The sequence below is a fragment of the Chelonoidis abingdonii genome, chromosome 15 (genome assembly GCF_003597395.2).
Source record: "Chelonoidis abingdonii isolate Lonesome George chromosome 15, CheloAbing_2.0, whole genome shotgun sequence".
Taxonomy (NCBI): domain Eukaryota; kingdom Metazoa; phylum Chordata; order Testudines; family Testudinidae; genus Chelonoidis; species Chelonoidis abingdonii.
Window position 1 is genome coordinate 33,419,872 of NC_133783.1, and position 18,816 is coordinate 33,438,687.

Here is an 18,816-nt window from a genome sequence, read left to right on the forward strand (position 1 = left end):
GGGCCAGAAAGGCCCTGAGAAGGTGAAGACATTGCCTCCAGGGAAGGAGCCCTGGGCACTGCTCTAGTCCAAAGCAGGGATAAACGGAGAGATATTATAGAGGGCACTGGGAGAGGTCCCTGTTGGACTTGTACCCCGAAAGGGTTTGCTTTGCTTTTATCACAGACAGACTGTATGTGACTCAGCCAGACAGCTGAATCCGTGAAGACCCACCACAAACAGGTGGAGAGTGCAGGCACATGCACTCAGCCAGGGGGTGCTTGCAAGAGGTGAGTGCAACCCCCGTTAGATAGTTTTAGGTCACGTATCTCTTGATTTTTTTTTTTAATTTTGTTTTGAATGATAATGAGAACCTGAAACATTATGCCATTAAAACTATCAGTTATTTAAATTTGACAAATAATTAGACTTTTGTTAAAAACCAGATTAGTGACAAACCTAATGCATGATTATAGTATCAAAGTAGCAGTGCCATACAAGAGATATAGTTCAGGAGATACTTTCATTCCTCACTTGTTTTCAGGCATTTTTAATTTTTCAAAAAGTCACCTTTTCATACTGAAACTTTTCATCCTTGCTCTCCTCCCATAAGTTTAGTTACATTCAGTGTAAATGTTTCTGGGTTACCTGAACTGAGTTTTGTTTTTAAGATATCACACTTTACCTGCACCACAATATGGAACACATGACAAGTTTAGGTTAAGAAATAAATGATAAATAACTGAAAATAGATTACCATGCATTAAATCATTTTCTTTATTGACTTAAGCATGCAGTGGGTGAAGAATCCTAAATTTGCCCCCCACTGCTCCATAGGTATACATATACAATTGAGAACAAGAGTGGGGTGCATCAAGAAATAAGGGGATTTTCACCTCTCTCTCTGTCCTGACCAAGAGAAGAAGAATTGAGAGAGATCCACTGAATGAATGCTCATTGCTCCTACTTTCTCCTGAGTGAGAAGGAGAGAAGCATGTCCCTGAAGAAATCTTTCTGGGAAGAAGAGTACTGAAGATCCCTCAGTCCTTGTGCACTTTCTTTCTCTCTCCCTCTCCAGCTCCTTTCTTTGTAATGTAGGGGTGGGGTGTGAAGATTTCCATATGTACACCTTTGCTGACTCCCCTGCACAATCTGCCCTTAATGGATCTTCTCTGTTCACTCTCATAGGTTCATAAAGAGAAAGTGAAGATCCCTGCCCCATGGCGTCCTGTTTTTTTCCCCCCTTCCCTCACTACTAAAGATCTCTCCATTTCCTATTCTGGTCCCTTCCCCTAGCCTTCACAGAAAGGAAGCAAAAAATATTTCACTGTCTCTGCTTGCCCCTCTCTCCAGACAGAAGGAAGAAGTAATCTCCCAAAGGACCAGAAACTGGTAGATTATTGTTGGAACTGGATATTCAGCTGAATAACCAAATTCATATTTCAGTATGTGCTATTAAGATGGTGATGCTGAATTACTGACTATCACAGCAAACTAGATAAGAATTCAGCAGTCTCATCAAAATACAGATTTCTAAAAAGAGTGGATTTTTTTACTTGTCACAAGTGTATTATAAAATTATTATGGGGGGAGAATGTAAGGTTTAGGAGATAGTTAACTGAAGGAAAAAAGGCATAAGTGTGAGAACTTTATCAGTCTTCAGCCAGGGATGGAAGCCACTTCCCAAATCCAGTACACAACACCCTCAATTTTGTTCTCAAATGCTTTGATACAGATACCTAGAGGCACTGTGAGGTATACAAATTTATCTTTGTGCCTCCCCTATTCTGGACCTAGCCCCTGACAAAATTTAAGGCAGTTTCAAGTTACCTGTGGCTCCAAGAAACTGTTTTGGCTGCTGAGAATGGCTATAATTCAGTGGCACTTTGGCCATGCTGCCTTTCCTCCACTATACACTGCGGACTACACGCAGACAGTGTATGTGTCAGAGTACCTGGATCCACTGGCTTTATGGCCCTTTTTGCATTTCCAGGGTGGCTAAAATGGGTCACAGTAGAACACAGAATTTGGCAGCCTAACTTTAAAACTCCTTATGATTTTTCCCCCCAAAGTTTCCTAGAAAAATTAAAACCTGGAATGAGACATAATATAAAATTTTAGGAATGTTCTATTTTGGGGAGAATTGAGGAATGGGTGAAATCTGGGTGATTATAGGAACCTGGAGTCAATTCTAACTATAGAACATACCACTGTATCATACTTTTGTTCTCCGGGTCCTACACTATATTATATTTTTACTAATTCTAGGCAGACTGTCAGCAGGTGTTAATCAGCGTAGTTCCATTAAGTCAAGGAGCTATGCGCATTTACAGCAGCTGAGAATCTGGTCCTCCGTCTCTGAGTTGAGACGGCTGCTGTTTTATTATTCTCAGAGTTGCTGCACCCTGTAACTAGAGAGAGAGAGAGACACACACAATGTGCTCTCTTAATATTTTTTAATCTAAATATGATTTTCTTACATAGAATGAATATGCTTCGCTCTTTGGCACAGAGGACTATCAAATGGTAGGAGAGACGTAACTAAAGATTTAACCTAGCAGCTAATACATTTTCATGAAGTTTTCAAGCTATATAAGTGTCATGCTTATTTAATTCAACTGAAGGCAAAGGTATCAATAATGTAACCCAGATATAAGAGCTGAAAGGGAACATTAACAAACAAACATTGGAAAACTATGAAAATCTGAAGGACTGCTTGTTAACTACGGTATATTTGATATAATTGTTATACATAGTTGTAGAGTGCTTAATTTGTAATGAAAGAGGTGCTCTCCAATACATTCCTTTAATTATTTTCACTGTGATCAGAATTAAAATCTTAATAGATTTAACAATCAATAAATCCCTAGTCAATATATCCTGGAGTCATCAGATTAGACTGTTATGCCAGAAATACTCTGGAATTGTACCAGCGTTACTGCCAACAGACTCTGGTCTTTTGTTATCACAGTGGAGAGGCTGTACAGCCCACTGGCTTCTCAGTACATATGTGCATTGCCAGCCTGCTTTGAAGCCCATGTGGACATGTGTGCACTGCTATTTTTAGTGTGCTAGCTAGATTAAAGCTAGCACAAGTATGCCCACCCAAGCAGAAAATCACACCACCTTCTGCAGTGTAGACATACTCCCAGTAGATTACAAAGTCATGGCATCCAAGAGCTTGATGAACTTTAGAAAATTATTAGGGTCCCACAAACAAAACTCTCAGCTCTTAAATTACTCCGGGTACATATTCTCATACCACTCAGATCATCACTTTGAAAACTTGCAAACGTAAAACAAACTACTATGAAGTAAACATACAGCAGACCACCACAAGGAAAAACAAGCAGTGAGCCATGTAAACCAACTATGAAAACATCATGCAAACATCAATTAATTTCAAAAGGAAAACATTACAAATACAGGGATTTCCCCCCCTGCACTTTTAGTTGCATCAGATTGAAAAATGTGCTGATGTATAGTAGAATATCGCATGTTGTACCTGAAACTAAGACCTCAAATGATTCACCATAACTGCCCCAGAAGAAAGTAAAATAAAAACACATCAATGGGAGAACATATTTCAGTGCAGGATGGATTTTTTTGTTTTGTTTTTGCTTTTATACTCTTTTGGAGCACTCAGACTAGATCCCTCTCTCCTCCCTTTATTCCCCCTTTCCTCCTAGTGTTTGCCACATTCACTTGTCTTTTTCAGATGACATTGTCAAGTATCTGGGTCAGGGACCATGTCCACTTGTATGATTGTACGTCATCCAGTATAACAAGAACCTAATCCTAAGTGGGGACTTTGGGCATTAACCTCATTACAAACTGATTATACTATTAATTATTAGGTCTGTTGATTAATTGCAGTTAACTCATGCAATTAACCTGTTTTAATCTCACTTTTAAACAATAGAATACCAATTGAAATTTATTAAATATTTTTCTACGCTTTCATATATATTGTGTTGTAATTGAAATCAAAGTGTATTTTTATTACAAATATTTGCACTGTACAAATAGTATTTTTCAATTCACTTCATACAAGTACCATAGTGCAATCTCTTTGTCCTGAAAGTGCAACTTACAAATGTAATTTGTTACATAACTGCACTCAAACAAAACAACCTAAAACTTCTGAGCCTACAAGTTCATTCGGTCCTATTTCTTGTTCAGCCAGTCGCTAAGACAAACAAGTTTGTTTACACTTACAAGAGATAGTGCTGCCCCTCTTCTTATTTACAGTGTCACCAGAAAGTGAGAACAGGCATTTGCATGGCACTTTTGTAGCCAGCATTTCAAGGTACTTACATGCCAGATATACTAAACATTTGTATGCCCCTTCACGCTTCGGCCACCATTCCAGAGGAAGTTTCCATGCTGATGGTGCTCGTTAAAAAAATGTGTTAGTTGGTGACTGAACTCCTTGAGGGGAAGTGTCTGTCCCCCTGCTTTGTTTTACCCGCATTCTGCCATATATAGTCTTGGATGATGACCCAGCACACGTTTTCATTTTAAGAACACTTTCACTGCAGATTTTTGCAAAGAAGGTACCAATGTGAGATTTCTACAGATAACTGCAGAATTCAACCAAAAGTTTAAGAATCTGAAGTGCCTTCCAAAATCTGAGAGGGACAAGGTATGAAGCATCTTTTCAGAAGTCTTAAAAGAGCAGCACTCCGATGCGGAAACTACAGAACCCAAACCACCAAAATAGAAAAACAACCTTCTGCTGGTGGCATCTGACTCAGATAAAGAAAATGAACATGTTGGTCCACACTGCTTTAGACTGTCATCAGCATGAATGTATGTCCCCTGGAATCGTGGTTGAAGCAGGAAGGGACACATGAATCTTTAGCACATCTGGAACGTAAATATCTTGCAATCCCAGCTACAACAGTGCCATGAGAACACCTGTTCTCACTTTCAGATGACACTGTAAACAAGACACAGGCATTATCTCCTACAAATGTAAACAAACTTGTTTGTCTGAGCAACTGCCTGAACAAGAAGTAGAACTGAGTGGACTTGCGGACTCTGAAATTTTACATTGTTTTATTTTTGAATGTGGTTATTTTTATACATAATTCTTCATTTGTATGTTGCACTTTCATGATAAAGGGAGTGCACTCCTGTACTCGTATTAAGTGAATTGAAAAAAACTATTTCTCTCAGGGTTTTTTGCAATGCAAATATTTGTAATAAAAAATAAACAAAATGAGTACTATACAATCTGTATTCTGTTGTAATTGAAATCAATATATTAGAAAATATCCAAAAATATTTAAAGAAATGGTATTCTATTGTTTAACAGTGCAATTAATTGCATAATCAGTCGTGATTAATTTTTTTAAATCACACGATCAAGCATGATTTTTTTTAATAGCTTGACAGCCCTATTATTATTGGATTTTTCTTATCCCTAGACTTTTACAGGATCCAACAACATTCAACAACAGTATAGCATCTGGTCAATTTTACTGTAATTCTAATCCCACTACTGTATTGCATATTACACAAGCAACTTGTAATTATTTTTTGTAACTGGAAAGAATAACTGTCTTTATCCTGATCCAGTGCATCACTCTTGCATAGTCTTGTGCTTAACTTGGTTCTACAATCTCTGAGGGGTACAAGTTGTGCTCAGAAGGACTGAGATAGCACAACTGAGTTTTTTAATCAAACTTTCAAAAATTATGGGGTTTCTACACAGTTGGTCTTACTGAATGTGCATGGTTAGGAACCTTCATTTAGGAACTAAAATCAGGAACATACTGAAAGCACATTAGTTACCTGCATACACATGACATAAGCTATACTATAGTTTTAAAATCTATTAATAGGATTGTTTACACACACACACACACACACACACACGTACTATTCAGAACATTCTACACATTTAAAGCCTGATTTACCTCTGACACTTGTGTAGATCAAGAGTAACTACTGAATTAAATTATTTAATAATCATGTAAAACTGGTACAAGTGAGGACATTCAGACTCTAATATATTAATTACTATGTCAGAGAAGTTTATCAATACCATGACACATTTTTTAAGGTTTCTGAAAGACTTTACTTTGTGTCTTATTGTGAAAGGAATGTCAATATCCTATATTAAACCATTAAATCTAAATTGTAATTTGGATATTTACAATTTCTAAAAAATAGTTAATTTTTTCCTTTGTTTTTAAAGAAGGCCCCTTTCTCCCCATAGCTTGGAAACAAACTGACATAAGAGGCTAGAATTTGGGAACAAATGTAGGACGCTGACACTTTTTTATTAAGCCAGCCTTCGTTGAAAATTTGAACCTGTATGTGTCCATAACATTTCATGCAACATTCCACCCCAAAAATTATTTATAAAAGTGACAGGAACAAAGTTACTGGTAAACAATATGAAGTGTTTAGAAAAAATACAAGTATATATACAAAACAAATTGAGTTGCAAGCCAAACAGGTCAAAGGACTGCAAATGTTTTCTACTTTGCTGAGATCACCACAAACCTCAGCCAACTGGGTGAGGAAAGAGACAGAGAAAAAAGAAAAAACAGTTCTGTTCTATGTAAACCTACTCCCTAATTTTTCTGCCATGTATGAATAATCTCAGAAAAATAAATTAAGCAGCACTATCTTTTCCCCTTTACAATCCTAATAGAAATGCAGGATAATACACTTGTTAAATTGCATATACATGACAGTCACAAGAAATGAAAAGGGCGTACAAAATATAGGGTCTTAACAATAACTGAGAATACAATTTGCTACAATAAAAAATAATCCCACTTTGGAGCAATATCAAGTATATAAGGAAATTTTGGAGTCCCAGGTTCCTGTAACTTTTTCCTTGGTTTTTGTGTATTAAATCTCATCTCAACAACAGGATTGGAGAAGGCACATTGCTTTTTGGAACTGTTGTTTGTTAAATTTTCTTATTATTAAAGTTTCAAATTCAGTTACATTTCTATCAGGAAGGTAGAGAGAATTCATTGCCGATAAAAGTTGTAGGCCGGGTAGGAGGCTATACCTGGGGTTTAATACAAAGCAATTTGATGCATACCTGGTAATTTGCAGTATACAAGTCACACCGACGGCATGGACGCTCATTTTGTTTCCAATTTGCATTGTGTGAACACACGGAAGTGGCTTGCTGTGAACTGAAGGAGTTACATTTTTGGGATGTAACCTATGGTGCTTTGTTTCTCAGCTGAGTAGTATACATCCTGGTATTGTTTTCACTGAGAGTTGTATAGGATGCAAAGTGGAAGCCAGGAGGTTTCGTATTTTTTTCCCCCTAATCCCATGTTTCCGCTGTCTCAGCACCATGCTTCTTTTCTGAGCGTGTTAGTGCAATTTCCAAATTCCTATCACTATGGAACCAGAAATGCACCATGCCACAATCATGGCAAGCATGAATGCTTGGACTGTATTACAGCATTCTGTATTTTAGACTTTGCCTGCTGCACCCACAAAGCAGATGGTGAGGTGCATGAGAACATTCAATGGCAGTGTGACAGGGCTAGGCTGTTCAGTGGTGCTGACTAGCAGGTAGGTCACTGTGTCTCAGCTCATCCCCCATCTCTGGCATCTCTTGCCAGCAATCACTCAGACACTGTGGTAGTCCACCTTCCAGTAGGTAGCAACTTGGCCCTCTGGCCAGGTCACCAATTGAGTTTGCCTCTTTATGGGGTCACAGAGTTCAACAAAATGTATATAGTCCAATGTCCCCACAAAACAAAGGGTCTTCAGCCCACCTCTGGGCACCTGTGTGTGGAGCACCCTTGACTCGGAGCTTACAATGTCTCTATCTCCCTGCCCTTATCTCCACAGGGGGTGAGGTGGCAGGTTGTACCCCTTTCATGAAAGGGTGATTGTTAGGGGAGCCTGGTCCCTCCCTCTCCATCAGGCTCTGACCTATCAGAAGCAGTGATCACAGCCATTCCAGAGTGCTTGAACTGCTTCCCTGGACCACTTCCTACCAATTACTTTCCCAGTCCAAAGAGTGGTCAAAAGCCTTACAAATGATCCACCAGCAGTTAAAGTAAAGGGTTCCCTACTCCTAGGGAAAGGCTAATCCCTCTTCTGGAGCCTGTGATAGCTGCTTCTTGCAGACCTCTCTCCTGCTGCCAGGACTCCTCCTGTACCGTTACACAGGAGCTCCCAAGATACGTCTTCTCTTCATCTGCTGTCTATCCCCTCCCCTTTTCAGCTCTTCCTTCAGCTGGGGCAGGCTCTGCAAGTGTGGTAGTGCAAAGTCACCTGGGCCCAGAATTGCTCCTAAATCCCTTCTGTCCCACAGTAGAGTTTACATACCCAACACAGGCAGCGTCAGCAGCAGGAGAACACTGCAAAGCTGTTTCACCAAGACAAGTAAGACAACTTGTTGGAACTAGAGGACTTAATTCCTGGATCAGCTACACAGCACAGTTTCTGGGCCCAGCAAACCAGCATGGATTGATGAGAGAGGTTAATTTTGCAGACCTAGTAATGACCAGCAGAGGTAAGAGAATTTCAGAATGGGAAGGGCTCCCATTTTTTTCCCTTTTTTTTTTTTAAAAAAAAAAAAAGATCTGTAAGGAACGGATCCTGGAGCTTCAATGACAGCATAAAAACATACAGTGCCTCATGGTTGCACAGAAGTGGATAACCTTTTTCATCTGGAAGCTGGTCACCCCAGAATGTTACTGGTCTATAGCCAATTGGTTCAGCATGGTGGTGGTGGGGAATCTGGAGATGACTGATGACTTTGCACTCATGGGATTCCCAAACTGTATTAGGCAGTTGATGGGATCCATATCCCTAGCATTTCTGCCCCCCTCAGTGCAAGAGTACAGTTTATAAATAGAAAAGGGTATTTCCCCATTGTGCTCTTTGCCCCAATAACCACTTTGAACACTAATGATATTAAGGTTGGTCCAGCTATTCTAGGAGACCTTGTTTTATCCTCTGATGCCTTGATTCATGAAGCTATTCACAAGTTACTTGGTCAGATGGAAGGAACTTTTTAACTATCACCTGAGTAGTTGCAGAATGGTGGTCAAGTGTGCATTTTGACATTTGAAAGGCAGCATACATTGCTTATAGAACCGTTTGGAAGCAGCAGAAAATGTTTTCCTGACTATTATAGTAGCATGCCGTGTTATGCATAACACTTGTGAGAACAAGAGGAAAGCCTCAATGATGGGTGGAAGGCTGAGCAGCCAGCATTACGTTCCACAGAGAACACTAAAACCCAGGGAATATTGTCAGGGATGCCTATTCATATTTTGAGTCTCATACCTAAACATGTGTAACTGTAAATCCAGCTGCTAATCTGGGGAGGGGGTTGGGATAGATTGTTAGCAGTGCAGTATCATTTATTGGTAGTGGCAGTGGGATGTTGCCGATATATTTTCATAAAACTGTATGTATTATGTTAGCTTTATTTAAATGATTGTGTGTGACATGTATGGATGAGTCATAAGACATTTATTTTATACATTTTTTTTGAAACAGTAATTTCAAATAAAAAGGTATAGTTATTTATCAAAATAGTCTACTGAGTAACCAACAAACAGTGAACCTTTAAATAAAAAACAGTGAAAACCAAACAGTGGAAAAATAAGATTTGGAGGGGTTGGGGGCATCCTTAAAGTTACAAGCACATCTCTCTCTTTCCCCTGTCTCTTCCTTTTACGTGTGGTTCAGGAGTTGAGTGCTGTGGCTCAAAATTTTCAGGTGCATTGCAGAGTTCAAAAGTATCCGGTCCCCAGGAGCCAGCATTCTTAGTGGGCAGATAATGGACCTGGGAGGGGAATGACCTCTGGAAGAAGTGCTGTGTGGATATGGTGGGGAGTAACCAATAATGTCCAGGAGCTGAAAGACATGGCTTGGTCCCAATTTATGGGACTGCAAGGCTTGCTGGCCTTGCAGAAGCATGTTTTGTAGGAGAGTGTTCTATCTGAGAACAGCATCCATGAGTGGCCTCTGCATCTCCCAGCCTTTTTTGCCTCTTTGGCCTCGGTGATACATTCCTTGACCACTGCCATGGACCACTGCATTTATTTCTCCCTCTAGGTCATCATGTACTGCCTCCACCTTTCAGACTGTACGGTCTTCCTTTTGGACTCTGCCATGAGTTTTACAAATGTCTTGTCCCATATCTTCCTTTTTCACCATCTCAGGTTGGCCAGCCTCCAGTCAGTAGAGAGAGACCCTGTCCTTGACAATCTGAATGTTGCAGGGGTGTGGTGTGGGAGCATGGAAAAAAACAGGTGCTTATTCTTATTCCAGACAGGCCATGATAGCATTTTTGTGTGTGAGGAGACACTGGGAGTCCTGGGATTTCTCTCTGCTGTATATATGTATTTGCTGCTGTTCCTTAATAGGTTGGGAGAGTGGGTGGGTTAAAATTATGTTGCTGCTTTAACTATATGGTTTTATTTGTGGTGCCTGTATGATGTCAAAGTTATTGGGCAGGGGGAGCTATGAGGGTATGTCAAGGCCAAGCCAGATAGTAATCCCCTCTACAGCCCCTTTAGGTTGTCTGACTCTTGATTTTGGCTAGGCTGATACAGGGCAACATTCAGGGCACACTGCGGCAGGACATGACTGCAGCTGGTTTTCCAGCTGGCCAAACTCAGGGGCCTAAGTCCAAAAAAGATCCTACTCTCAGGGGATAGCTTATCCCCAGCATCCTCCTGTGGGCCTCGTAAGTTGTCCTCAGTGGAAGGAAAGGGAGGGAAGAGTGCAGCCAGCAAGCTTCATATGGTGTAGAATCCTGTCCAGTTCATCATACAATGAACAGGTCACATATTCTCTGCTCAACTGCATTCTTTTGTTGCTCATTTCAATATACAGTACTTCTGAGCTGCTTGCTCTTTATATGGCACTGGTCAGCATCCCAGTCATGGCTCCTTTCAGATATCTGCTTGGCAATATCCACAAAAAAGTCTTTGTTCCAGTAGCTGGACACAAGAGCTTTCTATCCTGATGCTTGTTCCAAGATGGTAACGAGATCCAGAATCTCAGCAGAGCTCCAAGCAGATGTGCAAGACATGTTATGGGGCTTCTAAAGTGCTATCACTCTAGATACAGTTGTATTGCAAGAATGCTGAAACACTCGGATCCAGAAGCAAATGGGCAAATTCTGGCTCCCCACCATCTTTTAAAGAAAAAAGGAGACATCCTGGGAACTTGATACCAGAGCAGGGAAGGGCATACAGGTGAACGAACAAGTCAATAATGGTTAATCTGCAAAGCACGATGGGACAGCTGATGGAAGCATGTCACAAGTGGTGCACAGCGACTGCGTTCACAAGAATAACAGACTGCACTAATTCAATTTGCAGCAAACCTAGTCTATTTGGCCAAAGGACTCTTGAGTTTAGAGCAAATGTGCAGTCAGCATGCAGTGATTGAGCCATGTGTATGTGACCATTTTCAAACCAGTTAAACTTAGTTTGATTTGCTTTAAAATCCTCAGATAGACAAGCCCTATGTCATTTATCATGGCTTTACGGTTCTGTCTTTTTTTCTGACTTTGATGGAATTTCCTGCTTTGTTTTCAATCTGCTCTTCTTATCAGATTTATAGCAACAAAGCAGCTGATGATAGGATGTCCGAGAACAGATGGGTCTGTTCTCCATATGTGACCTGCCACCTCACTGGTTACAAGTACAGCAGATTTTACTCCTTCACAAGGACTGCTTGATCTGCAACTTCCCTTTTCATCTGCTCTGTGTCAATTCTGGAAAAATGAGGATTTTAATACCTCCATGTCTTAAGCCACTATTCTCTCTCAGTCCTGTTTCTCTTTTATCAGCCAGGATAACTATCATACTGTAATCTTCTGTTTTCCTCTGCACTACAATATCTCATCACAGAAGTTTTACAGCATCACTGAGTATACAATGGATCATTTTAATCTTAGAGATCTAGAAGATCAGATAGCTTTCCTATGAATCTGAACAGATTCATATTGTCTTCACTTACTGGAAATTAACCTAAAACGTTTTGCCTTCCCTCATTCTCCAACATTTTGATTTTTTCTTTTTAAAGTCCAGTACATATCTAGCCCCCATATCAACAAGGTTTTGGTTTTTTCATTTTTTTACATTTTAATGTCAGTTTTATCAACTATTTCTTTAATGTAATATCCTGTCTTTCTATATTAGCATTATTAGTAATCTGTACTCTAGTAGTAATGTTCACCACTGCTTTTCCTTTCTATATTAACTCCAGTGAATTTCATCTTATGAGAAAGCTGAAAAAAATGTTGCAGAGGCTACAAAAACACTAGAGATCTTATGAGACTGGGCCACACTGTTACATGCATATTCACCTGGAAGGTCGATCAGAGATAATAAATTCCCGAGAGAAATGGCAGGTTTACCAGATGATAGGTATATTATATTTGGAACCTGTATTTCCTTATGGATTTGGTTAGGCCCTTTAGATCTAGAACTGTCCATACTACCCAATCTTCAAGAGTACAGTGAAAAAGGTGGAATACAGATCAGGGTACCTGGCCACTTCTGAGAGTGGTTCCGTTACTCTTTATATGTCATAGATTATTCACCATTAGCCTTTTTTCCCCTCACATATTTTTGAAAAAAGTGATTGGATGAAACTAGGACAGCTGCCATCATGGCTAACAGAAGGGACTGAACTGGGGACTTCTAGATATGAAAGCAACCTGAGCTAAGGAAGCAGGCTCTTTATAGCTGTGGCTTGTAAACAGACTCATCTGTGGCTCAGGCACAGAGCGAAACATGTAAGGCACGCTGACCAGTGGGTTACAAATCTCCGGCAAGGAAGTCTCTCCAAGGTAATGATATATACTCCCTGAATCATATAGCTCCAATACCCAAATGGTCATGCTTCCTTAAAGAGAGGCAGGCTTCCCTTATCCAGGCTCAGCTCATCAAGAAAATAATTTGCTAGTCATGTATTCATTCTGTTATTTGTGAAGTTCTGGCCAGTAATTTCAATCTATGCTATCTTGCTCTAGCACCTCTATGCCACAACTGAAGTCTGTATTGAAGGCGCTTTTATTATTCTATTTTCTTTTTATTAGAATGTTATAGATAGAGGTAGTTTCTCTCTAATCTTAGTGCTACTATCTTCTCAAAAAGCTTTCCCTAAATCTCTGGGGGAAAAACCCACAACAATAAATGCTTATCTTAAATAACCATTTTTGACCGACAAAGGTGTCTTCTAACTGCAGTAGAGGTACTTATTCTAGTCATGAATATAAGTGAGCCTACTGAAGCAACAAAGAAATGCTGACACTATAGCAATTATATTCATAAGAAACTTTTTTCTAAGATTTGACCATCATGAGATCTTATTATATCTGTGCTTGATCCAACTGCATTGAAATAGCATCAGGTGCCCCCTCATTCATAATCCTTATGCTGTTCAGAATTAAAACACACCATTTCATGATCCCTGGAAAACTGATACCCAAGTGTTCTCACTTTTGTAGACATTGCTGAAAAATATCTGAATAATTTAATTTATCCCTACAATTGCCCTCAGAAGTCAGAAATCCACATGCGGCTCTAGTCTAATCAGAAGTGGTTCACATCTTGTGAATGATATTGTTACTCACAAAGATCTCTCCTATCCACTCTTATATTTATGCTGATCACCTTTTCTTTATGGAAAGGCCTCAGACACTCTGCATGGCTCCTTCCAATTGAATTAAATACATTCTACCTCAAATCTCTTCTGACTAGGAGCAAAAACTAACACATTTCTCCCTATGTGTTATGTTAATAGAGAGGCAGACCATTCACTACATTTTTTAATTTAGCTTTTTTTTTTTTTAAACTTTTCTTGCATTTTCAAAAGCCTATATGACAGGAGTTCCATGCTGTCATCTCAGAACAAAAGCAAATGACAAAAAATAAATGTATACTGACACACAAGCAGATCCAATACATTTAAGTGCTCTAAATTAAACAGAAATTATACGTGGTGCATAAGACAGCTAATTTCTGACTCTGCCCCTTCCTCCAGATCACCCTTCATAAATCATTCCCATTCCGTAAGGTGTTGACCATATATCATGGATTCTTTCCCCTTTTCATATTCCTTATATTGCCTCTTATGAGCTATTAACATGCTTTTCCTCCCTTCTAAGCCCAAATATTGCAATTCAAGTCCAAAGTGTGAACAAGTGGTAACTAGAGTGATTTAAGAAAATTAAAGCAAATAAAAGCTACCAGAACGTTACCTTATTGTGTTGTCTATATCCTCTAGTGATGCCATTTAAATATACAGTAAGCAAAAGTTTCATAATAGCAACTGCACTTTCTACTCTCTACGGCTTGATCCTGCATCATGAAGTCAATGGAAATTTGGTGCCTGGATCATGAAAGAGATATCTAGGTATTGTTGTAATATAAATATTAAATAGTAGTAATAACAACATTTATTTCAATGGGAACAGGATTTGTCCCTAGATGATTACGCCTAACAGGCACATTTTTTGCAGAAGTTACTTAATACCAATCCTGCAGTCCTTATTCGGTGAAAACTCCTTTAAGTGTGTTAAGATTTGGCTGAATTTCCTTTTTATCATGAAACAACTACTAAATAGGATAACTTTTCAGTTACATTTATAAAAAAAATTCACACAGCACATCACTAGATGAAAGATAATTTCTATTGAAAAGAAGGAAAATGATATGAAATAATCTTCTCCCATTATGTAGCAAAAGCCTGTCATTTTGAAATTCTTTTTGGCTCCCAGAGTATAAATACACTCCAGTATTCTTATAGGCAATGCCAGAAAATCAGCAAGCACTCCTTGTCTTCTGCCAACAAAAGTATGACTCTCTGTGCAGGAATTTTCTCGCACATTTGAAAACAAAGCCATTTAGAAAGTCCACTCTTGTTAGTAGGATATGACACTGATATATATTCAACTGTGCTATAAAATAAAGCAGATGCTAAGATACTGATTTATTAGGGGCAGTGAATATTACACAGCAACTCCATTTAAACACAACTTTTTTTCAGTTAAAAAGATCTATTGCAAATAACGCTTAGAAGTAATACATTGTATTAATGATTAAGTAGTATATGCACAAGTTAAAATTACAATACTCTGAGGCAGGGGTTCTCAAACTTCATTGCACCATGACCCCTTTCCAGCAACAAAAATTACTACACGACCCCAGGAGGGGGGACTGAAGCCTGAGACTGTCCAAGTCTCCTCCCTGGGTGGGGAGCCAAAGCTCAAAGGATTCAGCCCCAGGTGGGAGGCTTGTAACTTGAGCCCCGCCCAGGCTTTGGCTTCAGCCCTGGGTGGTGGAACTTTGGCCCTAGCAAGTCTAATGCCAGCCCTGATGAGCCCATTAAAATGGAGTTACCACCCACAGTTTGAGAACGGATGCTCTGAGGAATTAATCTTGGAGTAGTGCCAAAAAAAGTACAGTTAGGTTGAAGGCATAGTGACAGTTGCAAAGTCTGATAGATCACAACCCACTAGGGTTGGAAAATATAGTAATGTCAATGGATAGCTTTAATTTTCAGCTTCACACTGGACATGAAATACTCCTAGCCATCCTCAACAAATCACAAGATCAGAATTTAAAATCTCATCATTGCTTTTAAACCAGTGGTGTCCTCCCCAATCCTGGGGCTGTTGTGGTCTCACGTAGAGAAATGCGAATAACAGATTTTTTTTCAGTTGTCTGGCAATTTTCAAAAAAATTGGGGGGAAATATTAGTTTTGGGTCAACCCAAAATTGAAGTTTTACAGACTATTCCATGAATTGGGGGGAAAAAAATGTAAAAATTTAGTTTCAAGTTGAACAAAAAAACTAAAGAAAATTTAAAGCAAACAAAAAGATGTTTCAAAACAAAAAATCAAAATGTTTTTCAAAAACTTTTCAAAAATCAAAACCTTTTTCAGGTCTTTCTCTCTCCCCCCAAACTGAACAATTCAGGGAAATAAACACAAGTTTGCAAACCATTTTGGAGTTCTATATTTTTTCAACAAAAAATGTTTTGGCCAAAATATTTCACCCAGCTCCTGTCCCAAACTGCAAGTTACAACAACACAAAAGCTTTCCTAGTTTGCACCAGTTAACTACAAAATGCCCCAGAGGGCCACTTGGGCAGCTGCAGATTGCCAGGACACAAGAGCGCTCTGGCCACTCCCCTTTCTTCCCAACGACATTCCTCATGCAGGTGGCCATAAGATAGGTACCCTAAGGAGGGAGAATCCTCCACAGGTTGGAGCTGATGGCTTTAAGACTTCTTCTCACTACCGAGAAACACAAAGCAGCTCCAACATACTGGAGAATTGGGATGAATATTTCAGAAACTGCTGTAACTAGAGGTTATTTACATAATTGAAAAGCTGTATTCTACAGTTTTCTGTAGCATTCTCAAGACAGAATTTACCAGTTTTCTATCACTAAATGTTCTTATCTTAGAACTGAATTAGGGAAAACCAAAAGAATTACAGGATTTTAAGTACTTGTATCTTGTGACCTGCTAGGAATAAAAATATTTTGGAAGAGGTCAGTTCTCAGTTCTTATTTACCTAGGACCCAGACTGTTCATTACGGGTTAAATACATGGCCTGATCTACACACTTATTTCTGTGCTATCATTGAATTTTAGGATCTCATTTAAGAATACAAAATACATCCTATGGTTAGGCACAACAGACTGAGCAAAGGGTAGGATTGAAATAAAACTGTATTTTTGGCTTTCATAAATTTAGACAGTCCTATTGATTTAACACTGTATATTGTATTCCATTTTTAAAGTAACTATTCAATTTTAATATATTTTCCTGGAGCTGAATCCTGAGATCTTTACTAAGTTTTCCCTTGGTCAAATTTCCATTAAAGTCAATGGGAGTTTACCTGACTAAAAACTGAGAAAAAAAACGACAACATATTAAGGACCTCAAGATATGGTTCATGGAAAAGTACCCAGCTAAGTCACACTTCTTGTATAATAATATCTAAGACACACAAAGCGATTAACTTTCTCCAGATTACAGTTAAATCATTATGCAAGTAGTTAGCGGAGTCCAAAAACTCCTAGTTCATAATCCTTCCATGCTGACTACTAAGAAGATCATTCTTTGTCCACAAAACAAATACCCTCCAGCTTCTGAGCAGAGTAATAATGTGATTGAGAATACATGCCAAAATGCCAAAATAAACACATTACAGGAGAACAAGTCTTGATTTAAATGTTTTCTTTCTTGTTTACATTTCCAATTTGGGAGAAAAGCCTGGGTTGAGATTTTCAAAGCTGACTAAGTAAGTTAGTCATACAACTCCCATTAATATCAATAGTAGTTGTGTGGCTCCCTGATCAGCTTTAAAAATTTCATCATTCATTTTTAAAAATTATTGTCAGAGTATCCCTTAGATAAAAGGGAAAAACTGGCCCATAAATTGTATCAAACCACTTATGAAGTAATTAAAATATCTTGTCTTACCTCATTAAATCTTGTCACGAGATCTTCAACAACATTGTGTTCACCATTTTGGGAAGAAAGAATAGTCGCAGATATGGAAGCTTTAATGCATGGAAGTTTGCTCTGACATTCAGCATTACCCAAATCCCTAGTTAAGAAGCAGAGGTAGTCAATGGGCAAGATCTTTCGGTAGAGATCCTGTTCCTGTTCAGTCAGAATACTAGCAACCTCCTCTGGGAACTGAATGAGGTGCTGAAGTTCTACTAGCTCTTTACTGATACCAGCTACACTGGAGGGGAGCACATTTGAACCAGCCATAGATGTGCACGGTTGACGTTCTAAAACAAAACAAAAAAAACATTATGTAGCTTCTTTCCTTCATCTTTTACACTTGATTGTGCAAAAACATACTAAGACTGCATTTTTTTGTTCTCGTACATTGTTTATTTACTTAAACAACAACACAGGATTTCACATTTTATATTTAAATAACCTAGTAAGTTGTTCTAGTGGCCACTCTTCTCATATATATTTACAAAACACTACCTTCTAGAGTTAATTAGGCAGGTGGAGACCTGGGACTTTGGGGATCACTGAGACTATTGATTTAGGCAAAATCTGCCTGCTTTTATTGTTACTGTGTTCCACAACCTTTCTCCTCTCTCTGTTTCATTCACCTGTTAAATCTTGTCATGATCATAAATAAGGTGTTCTGTAGAGCAGGGACTGCCTTTATTTTGCTTGTCTGTACTGCACCGAGCACAAAGGGGCCCTAGTCTGATTGGGGCCTCTGGGCATCACTGCAATATGAATAATGTATACCAATAAATCAATACCAATGTGATTAATATTTTTTCTCCCTTTTTCCTGTTACTACTAACACTGCTTAGAAGTTGTTATTCATTTGCATTCATTGTACTTTTTCATATAAGAAAATGTCCAAAGATAAAATACAGCTTTCTTTCCTCTGAAGAAAACATGCATATATTTGGAAGGGTGTGTATTGTATCTGTCACTATAAAGACACGTTTCAGAGTAGCAGTTGTGTTAGTCTGTATCCGCAAAAAGAACAGGAGTACTTGTGGCACCTTAGAGACTAACAAATTTATTTGAACATAAGTTCTTTTCACTATAAAGGAGATTCACAATAGTTTTATAATTTACAAATAGTGATGTTTCTTGACATATCTTTTACTTTAACATCTTTTCAGAGGAACAAATTCTGATTTTACACAAATGGAAAGTATTGCTTATGCTATCTAATCAATCAAGTTAATGACTGATCCCAATTCATTCCCTTATTATGAACGATATGCACTCATCTAAGCAAAAGTCATCATCGACATATAGGTAGCCAAAAAGTCATTAAATGTCAAAGTATACAATTATGG

At 38.7% G+C, this 18,816-nt stretch overlaps 1 protein-coding gene across 5 annotated transcripts in view; it reads right to left on the reverse strand.

Moving 5' to 3' along the window:
- The window catches only part of PLCE1 (phospholipase C epsilon 1), a 288,806-nt gene that overhangs the window by 115,448 nt on the left and 154,542 nt on the right, over nt 1–18,816 (reverse strand). For all 5 annotated transcript variants that reach the window (XM_075072693.1, XM_032793107.2, XM_032793106.2 and 2 more), the window contains exon 3: nt 17,447–17,763. In XM_075072693.1, the coding sequence (XP_074928794.1) occupies nt 17,447–17,763 (317 nt within the window). The remainder of the gene's footprint in view (nt 1–17,446; nt 17,764–18,816) is intronic.